Raw genomic sequence first — 14,823 nt, forward strand, 5'->3', positions numbered from 1 at the left:
GGATGCTATATAATCTAGGTTGGCAGAAGCTGGAAGAGACGATCAAACATCTCTCTCTTTGGCTTTCCAAGTTTGTATTGGGGAAAATCAAGTGGGCCAAAGCAAAAATCTATCTAGAGGACCTTATAGCCTGCTCCCTCAGAATCCAGAGAAAGAAGCCCTAATGTCTTATGAAGGGATACTCATCTTGCAAATGCTTTCTGATGAATCAGTCCCATCCTTTGTGGACATTGCAAAGTGTTTTGGGAATGGAGTTTGAGAAAAAGAAGATGTTAACCAAACTAATGAGATCAATATTTCCTCTCTGCAGTTTTTCACCTGCCTACTGGTGATCTTTGCTGCAGAGGTAACCACTGGAGTATTTGCATTTATAGGCAAAGGAATGGTAAGTACCAATGGCTTACAGTATCTGCTTTTTAGCATTTAAAGAATTCTTCCCAAAAGCAAATGGGTAACATTGGCAACCTCCAAAATGAAGGAGAAAAGCCAAGGAACAATCAAACCAAGAAATAAGCAACAACCAGAGGCATCCTCACTCTGGACATGAAGGAGGAATTGGAATTATGGGTAAAGGAGAGAAGTATGTGCTCTGATCTCTTGTTTAATGGTCCTTGATCCTCAAGGGCAAGAATGAGAAAGGGCCCTCCTGGATTCTCATAGAGAAAAATGGTCTGATTTTTGTCAGGGATATAGATTTTAAGTTCACCCTAAGCATTAAGGGTACTGAAACATATCAGGCAGGGGGTTGTGGAGATTCCAAAGAGGAACTGTGAGAGTAGGAAAGGGGAGAAGGAAGAAAAGAGAGTAACGAGTGACTCTGAGTTTCATAAGAAATTGGGAGATTGAGCAGCATCAGTTCAATTCAACAAGTATTTATTAAGCAATGACTCCATACCAGACACTTAGACTTGTATCCTGGGTACTGGGGATACAAAAACAAAGCCATCCTCATCTCCAAGGAGCTGACTTTCTTCTGAGGGATCTGGTGTGTACAAAGATAAATGAATACAGGATAATTTGAGCTAGGAGAAAGCGCTAATAGCTAAGGGAAGAGGAGGCAGTTCTTGAGCTGAGCCTTAGAAGGATCTAGAAATTCAAAGAGGCCAGTGTAAAGAGGGAGAACTTTCCAGGCAATAGAGAGCCCAGCTTAGCAGGCAAGAGGTGAATAATGATCCAGCAAAGGTCATTAAGAAACAGTAGCCATGATGGGTCAGAGGAGAACCAGGAGACGACAGGGTCACAGAATCAAAGGAGGAAAGAGTATCCAGAAGGACAGCATGACCAATAGTGTCAAAAGCTTCAGAGAAGTCAAGTAGCATGTTGTTGTTCAGTCATTTTCAGTTGCGTCTGATGCTTTGTGGCCCCATTTGGGGTTTTCTTGGCAAAAATACTGCGATAGCTTGCCATTTCCTTCTCCAGTTCATTTTACAGATGAGGAAACTGAGGCAAACAGGGTTAAGTGACTTACCCAGGGTCACACAGCTAGTAAGTGTCTGAGTAAGTGTCTCAGGTAGGATGAGGAACCAAGAAAAAGGCCATTGGATTTAGCAGTTAAGAGATCATTGGTAACTTGGAAGACAACAGTGTCAGTTAAGGAGTGGAATTAGAAGTCAGATTGCAAGGTATGTTGAGAAGTGAATGGGAAGGATCATAGACTTATAGATTTAAAACTGGAAGGGACCTGTGAGGTCATCTAGTCCTACCCTCTCATTTTACAGTCAAGGAAACTGAGATTTAGAGAGATTAAGTGACTTACCCAAGATCATACAAGACAATTAGGTAAGTAGCACAGACTGGATTTGAACCTCTAACTTCAAATTTGGCAATTTCCTACTACACTGCTGCCTCCTGAAGAAAGGTGGTGGCTGTTGATGACTCTTTCTAGGACTTCAGCTGTGAAAGGGAGAAAAGCTATAAGATAGTAACCTGAGGGGATGGAAACCTTCATTTGACCTTTCCATCTCCCTCCAAAGATGAAAGAGACTTAGGCATATTTGTCAGCATCAGCAGAGAAAGGAGGAAAAAGGGAGGGAGACAGATAAACAGAGACAGACAGAAAAAGAAGGGCAGAGAAAAGGAGAGAAGAGAGAGGGAAAGAGAATGAAGGATCAAGTTCCCAAAAGAAATATGAAAAGATGGGATCAAGGACACAGGTTGGATTGGCCTTGGTGAGGAGAAAAGCTACCTCTTCCTCAGCCACTAGAACAAATGAGGAGAAAATAATCAGTGACATAGAGGTAATTGAGAAACAAAGCCCTTTGCTGAGAGTAGGACTTGAAAAAAGAAGACAAAATTTGGAATAGACATGGAAAATATGACAGATGTAGAAGAAAGGATTTTTGTGCATCATCGAGGACCTAATTGAGATCATGTAACAACAATTTGTAGTAGACGAAATCAGCATTATGATCTTTGACTTTCTCTAGCAGTATTCAGTAGCATATGAGTAGGAGCAGAGAAGACAAATGGTGGGGAAATCTCAGAATGTGTTTGCGAGGTTCAAGCAGAGGTGATGTGGGGACAAGAAGAAAAAGGGATTTCAGTGTAGAAGATACATGCTATATTGTTGAACTGGTCGACCATAGAGTCAAGAATACAAAGCAAGGAACAGGGGTCCAGAAATGAGACAAGACTAGAGAACAGGGTGGGATAGAAGGACTGGAGGTCATGAAAAGGTTGAAGAATAGAGTTCAGAGTGAGACAGAATGAGAGAAGAAAAATGAAGAAAAGAAATTATAAAAATATAGAATATGCTAAATATCTTGTGTGCAGTCATTTTTATAAAGTAGACATGTTGCTAGTCTGGCTTAAGTGCAGAGCCCTGGGTGGGGGTGGGGTAGTCATCAGGAGCCATTTTGAAGTTTCTATGAGTTTGAGGATCAGGTCTCACATAGAGAGGGGAAAACACTTTCAAGGAAGCAAGTTTTGTACTATATTTATGAGTGCAAACATTTTTTTCCTTTAATGAGGACCCCCTTACAAATTATCAGAAAGGAGAGGAGCCCCTTAGGATGTTTCACTAATCCAGGAAAGCTATTTTTTCATGGTTGTAAATTAGAGGCATCTGTCACAAGCTCCCTCTTCTCCCCTGGCTCCATACTTTAAAACTCTCATACCCTTTACCCATCCTCTGCTTCTTTACTCCTGTCTCTGAGGAAGAGTTGGCCATGACCTTGCCAAGGCCAACTCCTTTTGTTGTGCCTTCCATTGTCTCCTCTCCCATCTCCTCCAGAAACTTGCCACATCAATGATTCCTTCATACTCATCTTCATCTTCTACTTATCATTGACTCTTACCACACTACCTTCAAATATGCTCAGATTTTGCCTGCCCTTTGAAAAAAAACTTCATTCTATCTTGCCATCCTCCCAAACTACCGTCCTACATCTCTTCTTCCCGAAATAACACATACCTTAAAGCAGGACTTGAGTACTAGCTATTACTACTGTATTATTTCATTGACAATCTTCAAAAGAATCATCTATACCCACTTCTGCTACTTCTTCACCACCCATTCCTCAATCTTTTACTCTCTGGCCTGCCCAAATTACCAAAATTCTCTTTACTGCTAAACCCAATGGCCATCTGCAGTCTTCATTACATTTGACCTTTTGATGCTGTTGACCATCCCCTTCCTCATGGACACCCTTCCCTTCTGTGATGTTGATGTCTCCTGGTTCTCTTCCCTCCTGCCTGACCACTCCCCAGTTTCCTTTTCTGGAACATCAGTGATCTCTTGCTACCTTAGTGAAGGTGTCCCCTAGGGTTCTATTCTGAAGCCTCTACTCTGCTCTCTACACATGCTTTCTTGGAGATCTCATCACCTCCCAAAGGTTAGATTATCATCTCTGGGTAGGCAGCTCTTGTATCTGTATTTCTAGTTCTAGTCTCTCTCTTGAATCAAGTCCCAAGTTGACAACCATTTTATGAATATAACCACCCAGATGTGCCATCAGCACCCTAGACTCAATATGTTAGAAATGGATCTTACTATATCTCACTTCTAATATGCCCAAAATTTCCTATTTCTGGTAAGGGCACCATCATTTTTCCAGTCACCCAGGTTCAGAACCTCAGAGTTAGCCTTATCTCTTCCCTCTCTCTCATACCCTCCCTCCCCATATTCAGTCCCTTGCCATGTCTTATTAATTCTACCACCACAACATCTCTCACATCTATCCCCTTCTCTCCACTCACACAATCACCACCTTAACTCGGTTCCTCATCACCTCTCACTATCATAATGACCTTCTAATTATCCTTGTATACTCCAAGTTTTCCATAGTACTAGCCATTCCCCAAACTCGATACTCCAAGTTCCACTCTATGCATCTGCACAAACTAGTCCTCATTCCCCATATGTACACCCACTTCACCTCTGTTTCTCCTTGTCTTCTTTTAAGGTTTAGCTAGGGTAGTACCTCTTCTAAGGAAAGACTTCCTGGAAGCCTATCCTGATGCCTCCCATTGTGGTCTCTCCCACCTCTGTTTTCCTCTTACTATGCTTGTTTATCTACACTTATATCCTTTCAGTACTCTCCTTGTGGGCAGGGTCTGTTTTTTCTTTCTTTCTTTCTTTCTTTCTTTCTTTCTTTCTTTCTTTCTTTTTTTCTTTCTTTCTATGTCCCCAGCACCCAACTCAGGACTTGTTTGTTTCTTTCTTTGTTTCTTCTTCTTCTTTCCTGTCCTTTCCTTACCTTTCCTTTCCTTTCCTTTCCTTTCTTTTTCTTTCTCTTTCTTTCTTTTTTTCTTTCTTTCTTTCTTTCTCTCTCTCTTTCTTTCTTTCTTTTTCTCTATGTCTCCAGCACTCAACTTAGATTTTAACACTTAATAGCACTTAATAAATACTTGTTGAATCAAAATACCTTTCAATTGCCCTAAGTCAATCTATAGACTCCAGAAGCTGTATTCTGTCCCTCTTAAAACAAAATCTAGCTGACCATATAGAATAGCAGAGTAAAAAATCATAAGCCTTTTCTTTTTTTGGGGGGGAAAAAGCTGGAAATTGCCCTTGATGGCAAGGAGACAATCAGAAATTTGCCTCTCAAGATCCGCTATCTCTGACTCTTTTCTGTAGGCTATACGAGAAGTTCAGACCATGTATGAAGAAGCATATAATGGTTACCTTAAAAATAAAATGAACAAAACCCTCATCACCTTCCACTCATCAGTAAGTAGTTACGTTTATTTTTTTCCATCTTAACTGACCTCATTTCAAAAGATTGTCCCTGAACTAGGTCTTCCAAAATCAACCCGACTTGTGAATGGAGGGGAAAAAAATATCAGGTCAGCAAATAAACTTTGCCATTAATTGAGCGCCCTCTATGTTCAGAATCCTGTCCTATGCACTGGGGAAAAAGAGCAAGAAACCTAGTCAGTCTGTCCCTGCCCTCGGTCTAATGAGGATCTAAGAAAATGCACTCTAGAAAGATCTCAGCCTATAAGCGAGACCCCTACAGCAGTGCAAATTATGAGACCCTAGAGTTTCCCAAGCTATGTTCTTGTGGAAGCCTGGTGTTACACAGGAATGAACAGGGTTCCGGGAGAAAATTTCTACTCTAGCAATATCCATCCTCCCCAATTTTTAAAATCATTAAATCATATATTAATTATTAACATAATTAATCCTAGCATATAATTTAATCTATTAATTAATATAATTTCTATTATATATTTATATATAATAATTACACAACAGATTATTGTGTTATCATATTATGATTAATTTACATATTAATATAACTGTACATGTTAGTTAATATAATTAATACTAGCAAATAATTTAATCTGTTAAATCATTTAACAGATGTTAACAGATAAATGTTAAATCATTTATAATTTAATCTATTTAATTTATTTAGTTATTTAATCTGCTAAATGATATGCTGGTATTAATTATATTCATACATTAGCATATTTATATGCTATACATAGTCTTGTATAGTCATTATGTAAATATACTAATGTATGAATATAATTAATGCCAGCATATCATTTAGCAGATTAAATTACATGCTGAAAGGTACTCATGTGGTCATTTCATCATGAAAATAGACTTAATTTCCTCTATTTTGCTTCAAAATTTTCCCATCCTTGCTTTATCCCCTAGATCAGCATGAGTATTCCATCAATATATTTTGAATTCCCAAATGACGTGATTGATTTGGGAAATGCTGATGTGGACATGTGAAAACTAAAAGCACCTGGGGTTACAAATTGGAAAATATAGGTTGTAGTCTCAGCTCCACTGCTGCCTTTTGTGACCTCAGACAACTCACTTCATGTCTCTTCTCTCCTCAGCAAAATGAGGGGATTCACCAAGCTGATATTTAAGGCCCCTTCTAATTCTGAAATCCTTCAAAAATTTGCTCCTAAGAAAGTAAAGTCGAGAGAGAACGATAATAACTGGCATTAGACAGGGAAGGTTTTAGAGAAGAAATGGATTCCCATTGCTCCATCCCGACTTCAATTTGTTGCCCATTTGGATGTATAGCTCCAGTTATAAATTCTCTGGAATGATAAAGTCAAACTGCCCACTGCCCTCCATCAGTATAGAAGCCCCTCTGCTTGAATGCACCAGACAGACCCTCTCGATTCTGCCAATAACCCTTCATCATTCTTCCCTTTGTCTCTCAACGATGAGACCCAGCACCTGTCTGTGGTTAGAGCATCAAACCCCAAGTCTCTAATACCAAGAGTTTGCTGCCATCATTCCAAATCCTGGCCAATGAAGATTTTGCTGACACTCAGGCATGCTACAGGGACCAATCAGTGCCATAATCCATCCTGCCTGAAAGGAGCGGGAGGAATAAACTGCTAGAAGGAGCAGTTTTCACGTAAATCAAGAATTGATTTCCTAGACTCCTTGGGTTCCTCATACTACTTACTAACATCCACTTCCAAGATTACTTATGAAAATCCTTTTTTTTCTCTTTAATGCAGTGAAATGAAGGCTTTTGCTTCTCCTGTGGGGTTGGGACAACCAGAATTGCAGTAGGGTTTTTATCTGATCCCAATTTTCCTCCTCTTTTTAGACGTAATTATTTGAACAGTAGTTCCTGTGGTTGACTAGGCTCTTTGGTTATTCTTAAAAATGCCCAGACTTCTTTGCTCCTCTCTGCCTTACCTTAAACTCTCTTTTCTGAACCCCTCTAGTTTCTATGCTGTGGAAAAGAAAGCCCTGATCAGGTCCAATCTACATGCCCAAAGGAGCTCCTCGGACACAAAGTAAGTTGTTCTTTGTCTTTCCATCTACTGTTGATGTAAAGGAGGAAGGGAGTGTACATTCAGATAGGGAAAAGAAGGGTTCAGAGCTTAGCTCTGTGGCTCTAGGAAATCACCCACACTCTCACTTGCTATTATTTTATTATTATCCTGAAGAAATATTATCATCCTGAAGAGTGATGAGGGGACGTTTTTCCAGTAATATTGAGAAGCTGTCTGGTGTAGGGGGTAAAGTCCTAGACTTAGAATTACAAGGACTGGCTTCAAATCCTGCCTCAAACACTTGCTGATTGTGTGACCTGTAAGGATGCCTCTAGTACTGTCCAGGAGGACTGAGTTGACAGGTGAACAAAAGTTCTGGTGAATTGAGGTGTGGGGAATAGCTAGGCAGAGCTTTACTGTTTATCATCTGATGTTCTGTGGAAAAGAAAAGGGAGTAAGTCCGGCTAATAAGTCAATCAGAAGACACCTTGAGAAAAAAGAATCCACTGTAATACCTGTCTTCTTTCAAAACAGAACTGTATAGACGAGATTGAGAACGTGATCAGTGCTAAACTCCAGCTCATTGCGATCGTCGGGATTGGAATAGCTGGCGTCACGGTGAGAAAAATGTTCTAGTCGCCCATCTCGTGTTTCTTGAGGAGTGATCCAAACTCCTTCTGCCCCAGATCATTTGGCCCATCTAGTATTCAGTCGGGTTATGACTGTATCCTGGGAGAGCTTTCCAAGCAAAGTATCAGTGATGAGTCCAGGATAATTTGTCATGGCTCTTGTTCCCAGGGCTTTTTAAAGAGCAAGGCAGATTTGATGTGCCAATCCACAGTCCTGTGGTACTCACCTCAGACTAGGCAGCTACAGTACAGCTACAGTACACTGGATAGAGGGGAGACTTGGAGTCAGGAAGACCTGAGTTTGAATTCTGCTTCAAATAATTACTGTGTGAACCTGGGCAAGTTTCTTAACCTCTCTGTGTCTCAGTTTCCTCATCTATAAAATGGGGATAATAATAGAATATTTATAATAGCTATTATAGAAAAAGAAATAATTGCCTCCCAGGATTGTTATGAGGTTCAAATGAGATAACACATGTAAAATGCTTTGCAAACCTTAAAGTGCTATAAAATGCTAGCTATTATCATCATTAATAATATTAAAATCATTAACAATATTAATATTAATAACTATAATAATAACTATAGCCTACCCTTGTATAAGCACATCCACCATCTCTATAGCTACTCATTCTAGAAATCCAGCACCAGAACCGGCCATATGCCTTTCAACTCTGCCTCTTCTCACTGTCAGCGCAACATAGTATCAGACTAATCCTTCCCACCCTAAGCTAAGCACACTCCAAGTTCTTAATCTTGATAAAACCTGTAATTCTTTACCCAGATCTCTGTGGCCTTCCTTGGTCAGTCAGTAAATCTCTGCCTCATAGGATAGAGAGTGTAAAGCATTGGGACCAGTAGGTGAAGCTCCCCTCTGGCAGGATGAGACCCTCTCCCAATCCCCCAGCCTACGCTGTTCATTCTGTGGGTTTCCAAGAGGCATGGGATTGTTTGATCCATTCCATTCCATTTAGTTATCTAATGGTGCTTTCCGTCAATCCCATAGATCTCAGGGGAAAACCACAACTGGGGTGGGGAAGCCCTTAACCACACCTTTGGCAGTAATAGGCTGGAGAGGGTATCTTGATCCTACATTTTAAGGAGTGCTTAGAGTCTCCCAAGAATTAGGTTAGAGTCAGGGGCCAGCTGGGGCATCAAATTACCCAATGTCTCCTAGCTGTGGTGGATGCCAGGAGGTCAAGCCTTCTCTTCAATGTCTTAAATAGCCTCTATTTCCCAGGGTTGTCGTGAGGATCAAATGAGATAATAATTGTAACGTGTTTAGCACAATGCCTGGTGCATAGTCAACATCATATAAATAATAGTTATTGTAGCTTATTATTTTTATTGTTATTAAATGTATAGGCTGGACATCTCGGGCAGCTAGGTGGCTCAGTGGTTACAGCAAGGGGCCTGGAGTCAGGAGGATCTGAGTTCAAATGCAGCCTCAGACACTTACTAGCTGTGTGATCCTGGGCAAGTTACTTAACCCTGTTTGCCTCAGTTCCTCATCTATAAAATGAGCTGGACAGGGAAATGGAAAACCACTCCAGTATCTTTGCCAGGAAAAACCAAATGGGGTCATGGGGAATTGGACACAACTGAAACGACTCGGCTACAACAGGCTGGAAACGTATGTAGTGAGCAAGGCAGTCGACAGATGTTTCCCCAGCCATACAGTTGCATAGAAGGAGAGCCCAAAGTCCAGCTGGCCCTGAGCCTTGCAATTGTCCTCGTGCCATCACTCCCTTCCTCCAACTTCTGTTCTCAAATAATAATATAACAACTCAAATTTATGTGGCCAATCAAGGTTTACTAAGCACTTTCCTCACAGCAGCCTAGGAAATTGTCCCAGTGTTATTAGCCCCATTTTACAAATGAGAGGAGACTGAAATCCAAACTGGTTAAACCCAAGCTGACACAGCTAGGTGTCAGAGAAAAGGGATCCTGTGGGATCATGTGTTCAGAGCTGGTAGGGATCTTGTAGGTGATCAGGCCCATTTTACAGATGAGGAAACTGAGGCTAAAGCAGGCTAAGTGACTTGCCCAGGATTACATAGCTAATAGGTGTCTAAGCCAGGATTAAACTCAGATTTCCAGGCTCCAGTGCCAACATGCTATCTGCTGTGCCTCCTGGCTGCCTTGGCACCCAGCTCTGCTAACTCTTTATTCCAGGACTCTTCTCTTACCACTGCATTGTCTCAAAGAACATGACACAGAATGTCTGGCCTGTTCTGGACTCAATAGTTTGTGAATCCTGACCAGAACCAGGAGTGGGCTGAAGGGAATGGATTAGGAGGACCAGAGAGTTGAAGTCATTGCTTTTCCCCCACCCAAAATTAGGGATAAAGGAAGCCTTTGGTGTAACTCCTACAGCCTTAGTAGCCACAGGTAGGAAAGCTCTGCAAAAATGAACCAAGAAGATATATGCTTCTTCCTTTCCCAGGTGCCTCCAGTGCCCCAACACCTGCCCCAAGCCCATATCGTTATCTAAGACCTAGATCCCTCAAATTATTCCCTAGCCACCTAGAACTTACTTATACCAGAATGGACCATTTTTTCCCTCATCCCAGTCTGAGCAACTCACGTGACCTCATTAAGCCTCAATTTGATTTAGACAACCTCCCAGGTCCCTTCTGGATCTAACCATCTTTGATCCTGATCCATCCTTGTAGAGCTAAACTCTTTGTGCCTTTACGAGGTAAAAGGTAAAACCAGCATACTTTGCCAGTGAAAGAAGGGTAGAGAGGGAACTCAACCACATCAGAGTTCTTCCTTTTCTAGGCATTTTCTTAAGTACCTTTTGGAGACTCTAGCCTTCCCTTTGTAGTCTGACCCAAAGCACAATTTCTAATGAGAGGAGTTTCCAACTGAGTAAGAGAATAGGCCAGCCCCCTTGGCAGGTCAGCAGAGGAGATACTTTTAGGCAGGAGCAGTCTCTTGGCTTCCCTTTAATCAAATATAATAATAATGACAATGACAATGATGATCATGATAAAGCATTTATATAGTGTTTTAAGGTTTACAAAGCACTTTATAAATATCATCTCATTTTATTCTTATAACAACTTTAGGAGGTAGGTACTACTATTATCCCCATCTTACAAATAAGGAAACTGAGGTAGACAGCAGTTAAGTGACTTGCCTGGTGTTACATAGCTAGTAAATGTTTGAGGATGGATTTGAGCTCAGGTCTTCTTGATTCCAAATCCAGCACCATATCATTCAACCATCTAGGTAGTGCCCTATTCTGACTATGTATCCTCAGAAAATAAAGAGGTAAGAATACCATATCATAAGAATTCAGTAAATTTCATTGGGAAATTATAAGGCAACCATTGAACTTAGCAATAGCTGAGATGAGATTCTTCTTACTGTTGCCCTTAGTACTGCAAATATTTGAACCTCCTCTAGCAAGACATACTTAGAGGGCAGTAGATATTTATACCAAAAAGAGTGGCCATGAACACACAGTATTGTCATTTTCATTTTTGTTATTTTTAAGTTAAAAGTATGGTGCTTGAGTTGGGATCAGCTTCTAAAACACTATTGAAAAAGTGATGGCTCCTTCTATTTTAAGGACCCCCAGTAATAGCCCCAAATTGAGGCAGCATGGTGTAGGAGGACTTAAAATATAAAAGATCTGGGTTCAAATCCCACCCCAGACTTTTACTTTCTGTGTGACACTGGGCAAGTCATTTAATGTTTTTAAATCTCAGTTTGCCCCATCTGTAAAAGGGGGTTGATGATGCTTGTAGTACTTACTTCACTCTGATGTTCTTTGGATTCAGTGTGTTAACAGGATTTTACTGAGCCAATCTCTAAACCTGCGAATAGCGAAACAGCAGGCCAGAGACAAAGTGCCAGTAATCAGGTAGCCATTTAATTAATTAGTTTCAATATGAGGAACAAATTTGCAAATTGGGAATTCTCCTGATCAGAATCTCCCCTAGCTGAAATGAAACAGAGATTATATACATAAATCACAATGGGGAGAGACAATCGTTCCCAGGGCCAGAGAGGTTTCCCATGACAGGCCCACAAATGGAAGAGAACGTAACAATTCTGAAGTCCTGTGGGAGCAATGCTGCTCAAGGCCTTGGGGGGCCATTACTTGGTGGGTCATAGGACCAGAGTTCCATGACGGGAACAGGTTCTAGAGTCTTTGCTTTGCTTCACTTCAGGTACACAGGTACAAAGATGCCAGTAATTGAGAGCTTGTCAAAGTTTGATTGGTCATTTTCAGCTGCATTGTGAGCTTTCTCCAAAGAGAGGCAATTCTGAAAAATCTAACCTATTCATTACACATATCATATCGATTATTATAAAAATCATAATTCCTTTCACAAATGAGGTTATGTGTGGAAAGTGCTTTGAAAACCTTAATGTGCTATATGAATGTCATTTATCATCAACATCATCATTAGTCTTTTCAAAAACCAATAAACAAAATCTTTTTCTTTTAGCACACTTGTTCTCACTTTTGTGGTTGCTTTGTTTTGTTATTGGGGGGAGTCTTGGAACTATGGTTTTATCAGTGTAGAGGACTCTTAATATGTGAAATTCTTTTATCAATACAGACCAGCTGCTCATCAATAATTTACAATTTCAGAGAGCTTTGAGGCTGAGGAGTTGAGTGACCTATCCAGAGTCACACAGCTAGTATGGATCAGAACCAAGGGAGTGCTGATAAATATTTAACAATCAGCTCTCTGAAAAACAAAAATATGTGCATGGCACACTTTTAAGTTTAATCTGCATTATTAACATTTTTCTCCATCACTTCTTAAGTCTAGATAATTAACAAAACAATGCATAAGCCCTGACTTACAGTGTTTGCCCATTTCCAAGGTGTAAATGCTCATACTGAAAATTTAACGATCAGTTCTCAAGGACCAGTATGAATTAGTTCCAGCACACCCCTCGATGACCCATCTCCTTGACTCCACTGCTTCAAATATAATACAGTGAGATGTTATGAACTGGATTCAGAAGATCTGAATTTGAGACCTACCTCCCCCACTAGGTGTTCTAGTGAATGTCACACTTTTCAGAGGCTCAGTTTCTTCATCTGTAAAATGGGGACAATTCCTACCTTACCGGCTTCATTCAATTGCTGTGAGATTCCTATGAAATTATGTGTATATATGTACATATATATATATGTGAACATGCTTTGAAAAGTTCAAAGTATTTTACGAACATAAGCTATTAACTTTATGTTACAAAAGAGGAAATTGAGGCTCAAAGAGAATGTGTTTCCCACAGAGTCACATGCCTAGTAATGAGGAGGAGGAGGAGGGAAAGAGAGAGGAGGAGGAAGGGAGGGAAAAGAGAAGGAGGTAGAGATAGGAATAGGGAGAAAAGAAGGGGAGGAGGAGGGGGAGGAGGAAGAATCTTCTGACTCCTGCTTCATAGAGCCTCCTTGTATTATTATTGCCAATTATATATGAGGAGAAGGAGAATGGCTACCAGAAACAATGAACTTTAATCCCAATGCCTGTATCAGCCTAGAATAAAAGTTCTTAATCTGAAGTCTGTGAACTTGATTTTTGAAAATATATAGGGGCAAGTAGGTGGTGCAGTGTATAGAGCACTGGCCCTCAAGTTAGGAGGACCTGAATTCAAACGTGGCCTCAGACTAAACACTTGACACTTACTAGCTGTGTGACCCTAGGCAAGTAACTTAACCCCAATTGCCTTAAAAAAAACAAAGAAAAAAGAAAATGTATATATTTTTATAGGGCAGCTAGATGGGGCAGTGGCTAGAGTGCTAGTCCCAGAGTCAGGAGGACCTGAATTCAAATCCAGCATCAGACATTTACTAGTTGTGTGACCACGGGCAAGTCACTTAACCCTGTTTGCCTCAGTTTCCTCATCTGTAAAATGAGCTGGAGAAGGAAATGGCAAGCCACTCCAACATCTTTGTCAAGAAAAACCCAAATGGAGTCACAGAAAGTCTGAAATGACTCAACAACAATATATTTTCATGATTATATTTCTATGTGATTGGTTTCCTTTACCTTTTATTTAATGCATTTAAAAGCATGATTATGAGAAGGGGTCCATAGGCCTTCCCCAGGCTGCCCAAAAAAGGTTAAGATACCCTGCCCTGGAATAGATGAAAGGACCAGTCCCTGCACTCACCAGCTAGTCACAGGTGTGCCAGACCTCATTCTTCACTTTCCCTAGACATTCAGGCAGTTTGGGGCCAATTTTTTTTTTGTGCATTAACATACTGTTCTTTCTGTTTCAGATCTTTGGCATGATATTCAGCATGGTCCTCTGCTGTGTGATCCGTAATTCAAGAGATGTAATATAAAACTCCACCTGCATGATATTGAAAATCCAGGACTTTCTTACTAAATATCACAAGAGGCATCATCTTACTCAGCTGTTAAAGTGGAAAGGCATTAAGGTCTAAAATGATTTGGTTTCCAGTGTACATTTGCACATGTATGTGAGTGTGGTACATAGCCTTCCTGTCCTCGTGCTGTCAGACCCAAGTGCAGTTGCACGGCATCTGCTATGTGCAGGGCATGCTGAAAGCCCTTCACTGGGGATTCCTGTTTCTCTCTGTGATCACATGGGGCAGGAGGGGTAATAGCCAGCTAAAAAAAAAATAACCACCAAAATGCTTTGATTCACTTTTAGAAGGTAACAGTCAAGACAGGGAAAGCAAATGAGCTTCTCAAAATCAAACACCAGCAGTAAGAGCCTAGAGATTCCTGGGGAGAGGAGAAAGAAATCTGGTGACAATGAGGCCCTTGCAGTTTGTGGGAATTAATTGGCACCATGGATGTGTAATCTCATATATGGTCCCAGGAGGTAATGGTTGAGAATCTTGGAGCCCAACGTGGTGGCAAAACTAAAATGAACAAAGATAGCTTAATTTGAATGTTGTTCTGTCTTAAAGTGTATGTGTATATTCACATACATGCACATATACATATGTACAGATATAATGTGTATATACATTGTATGTATG

At 40.6% G+C, this 14,823-nt stretch overlaps 1 protein-coding gene across 1 annotated transcript in view; it reads left to right on the top strand.

The window, feature by feature from the left end:
• TSPAN2 (tetraspanin 2) overlaps window positions 1–14,823 on the top strand; it is a 41,026-nt gene extending 26,203 nt beyond the window's left edge. Inside the window, exons 4-8 of the mRNA XM_027866734.1 lie at window positions 311–385; window positions 5,078–5,170; window positions 7,156–7,227; window positions 7,741–7,824; window positions 14,092–14,823. Coding sequence (XP_027722535.1) covers window positions 311–385; window positions 5,078–5,170; window positions 7,156–7,227; window positions 7,741–7,824; window positions 14,092–14,157 — 390 coding nt within the window. The 3' untranslated portion in view covers window positions 14,158–14,823. The remainder of the gene's footprint in view (window positions 1–310; window positions 386–5,077; window positions 5,171–7,155; window positions 7,228–7,740; window positions 7,825–14,091) is intronic.

The sequence above is a fragment of the Vombatus ursinus genome, unplaced genomic scaffold (genome assembly GCF_900497805.2).
Source record: "Vombatus ursinus unplaced genomic scaffold, bare-nosed wombat genome assembly UNPS02014782.1, whole genome shotgun sequence".
Taxonomy (NCBI): domain Eukaryota; kingdom Metazoa; phylum Chordata; class Mammalia; order Diprotodontia; family Vombatidae; genus Vombatus; species Vombatus ursinus.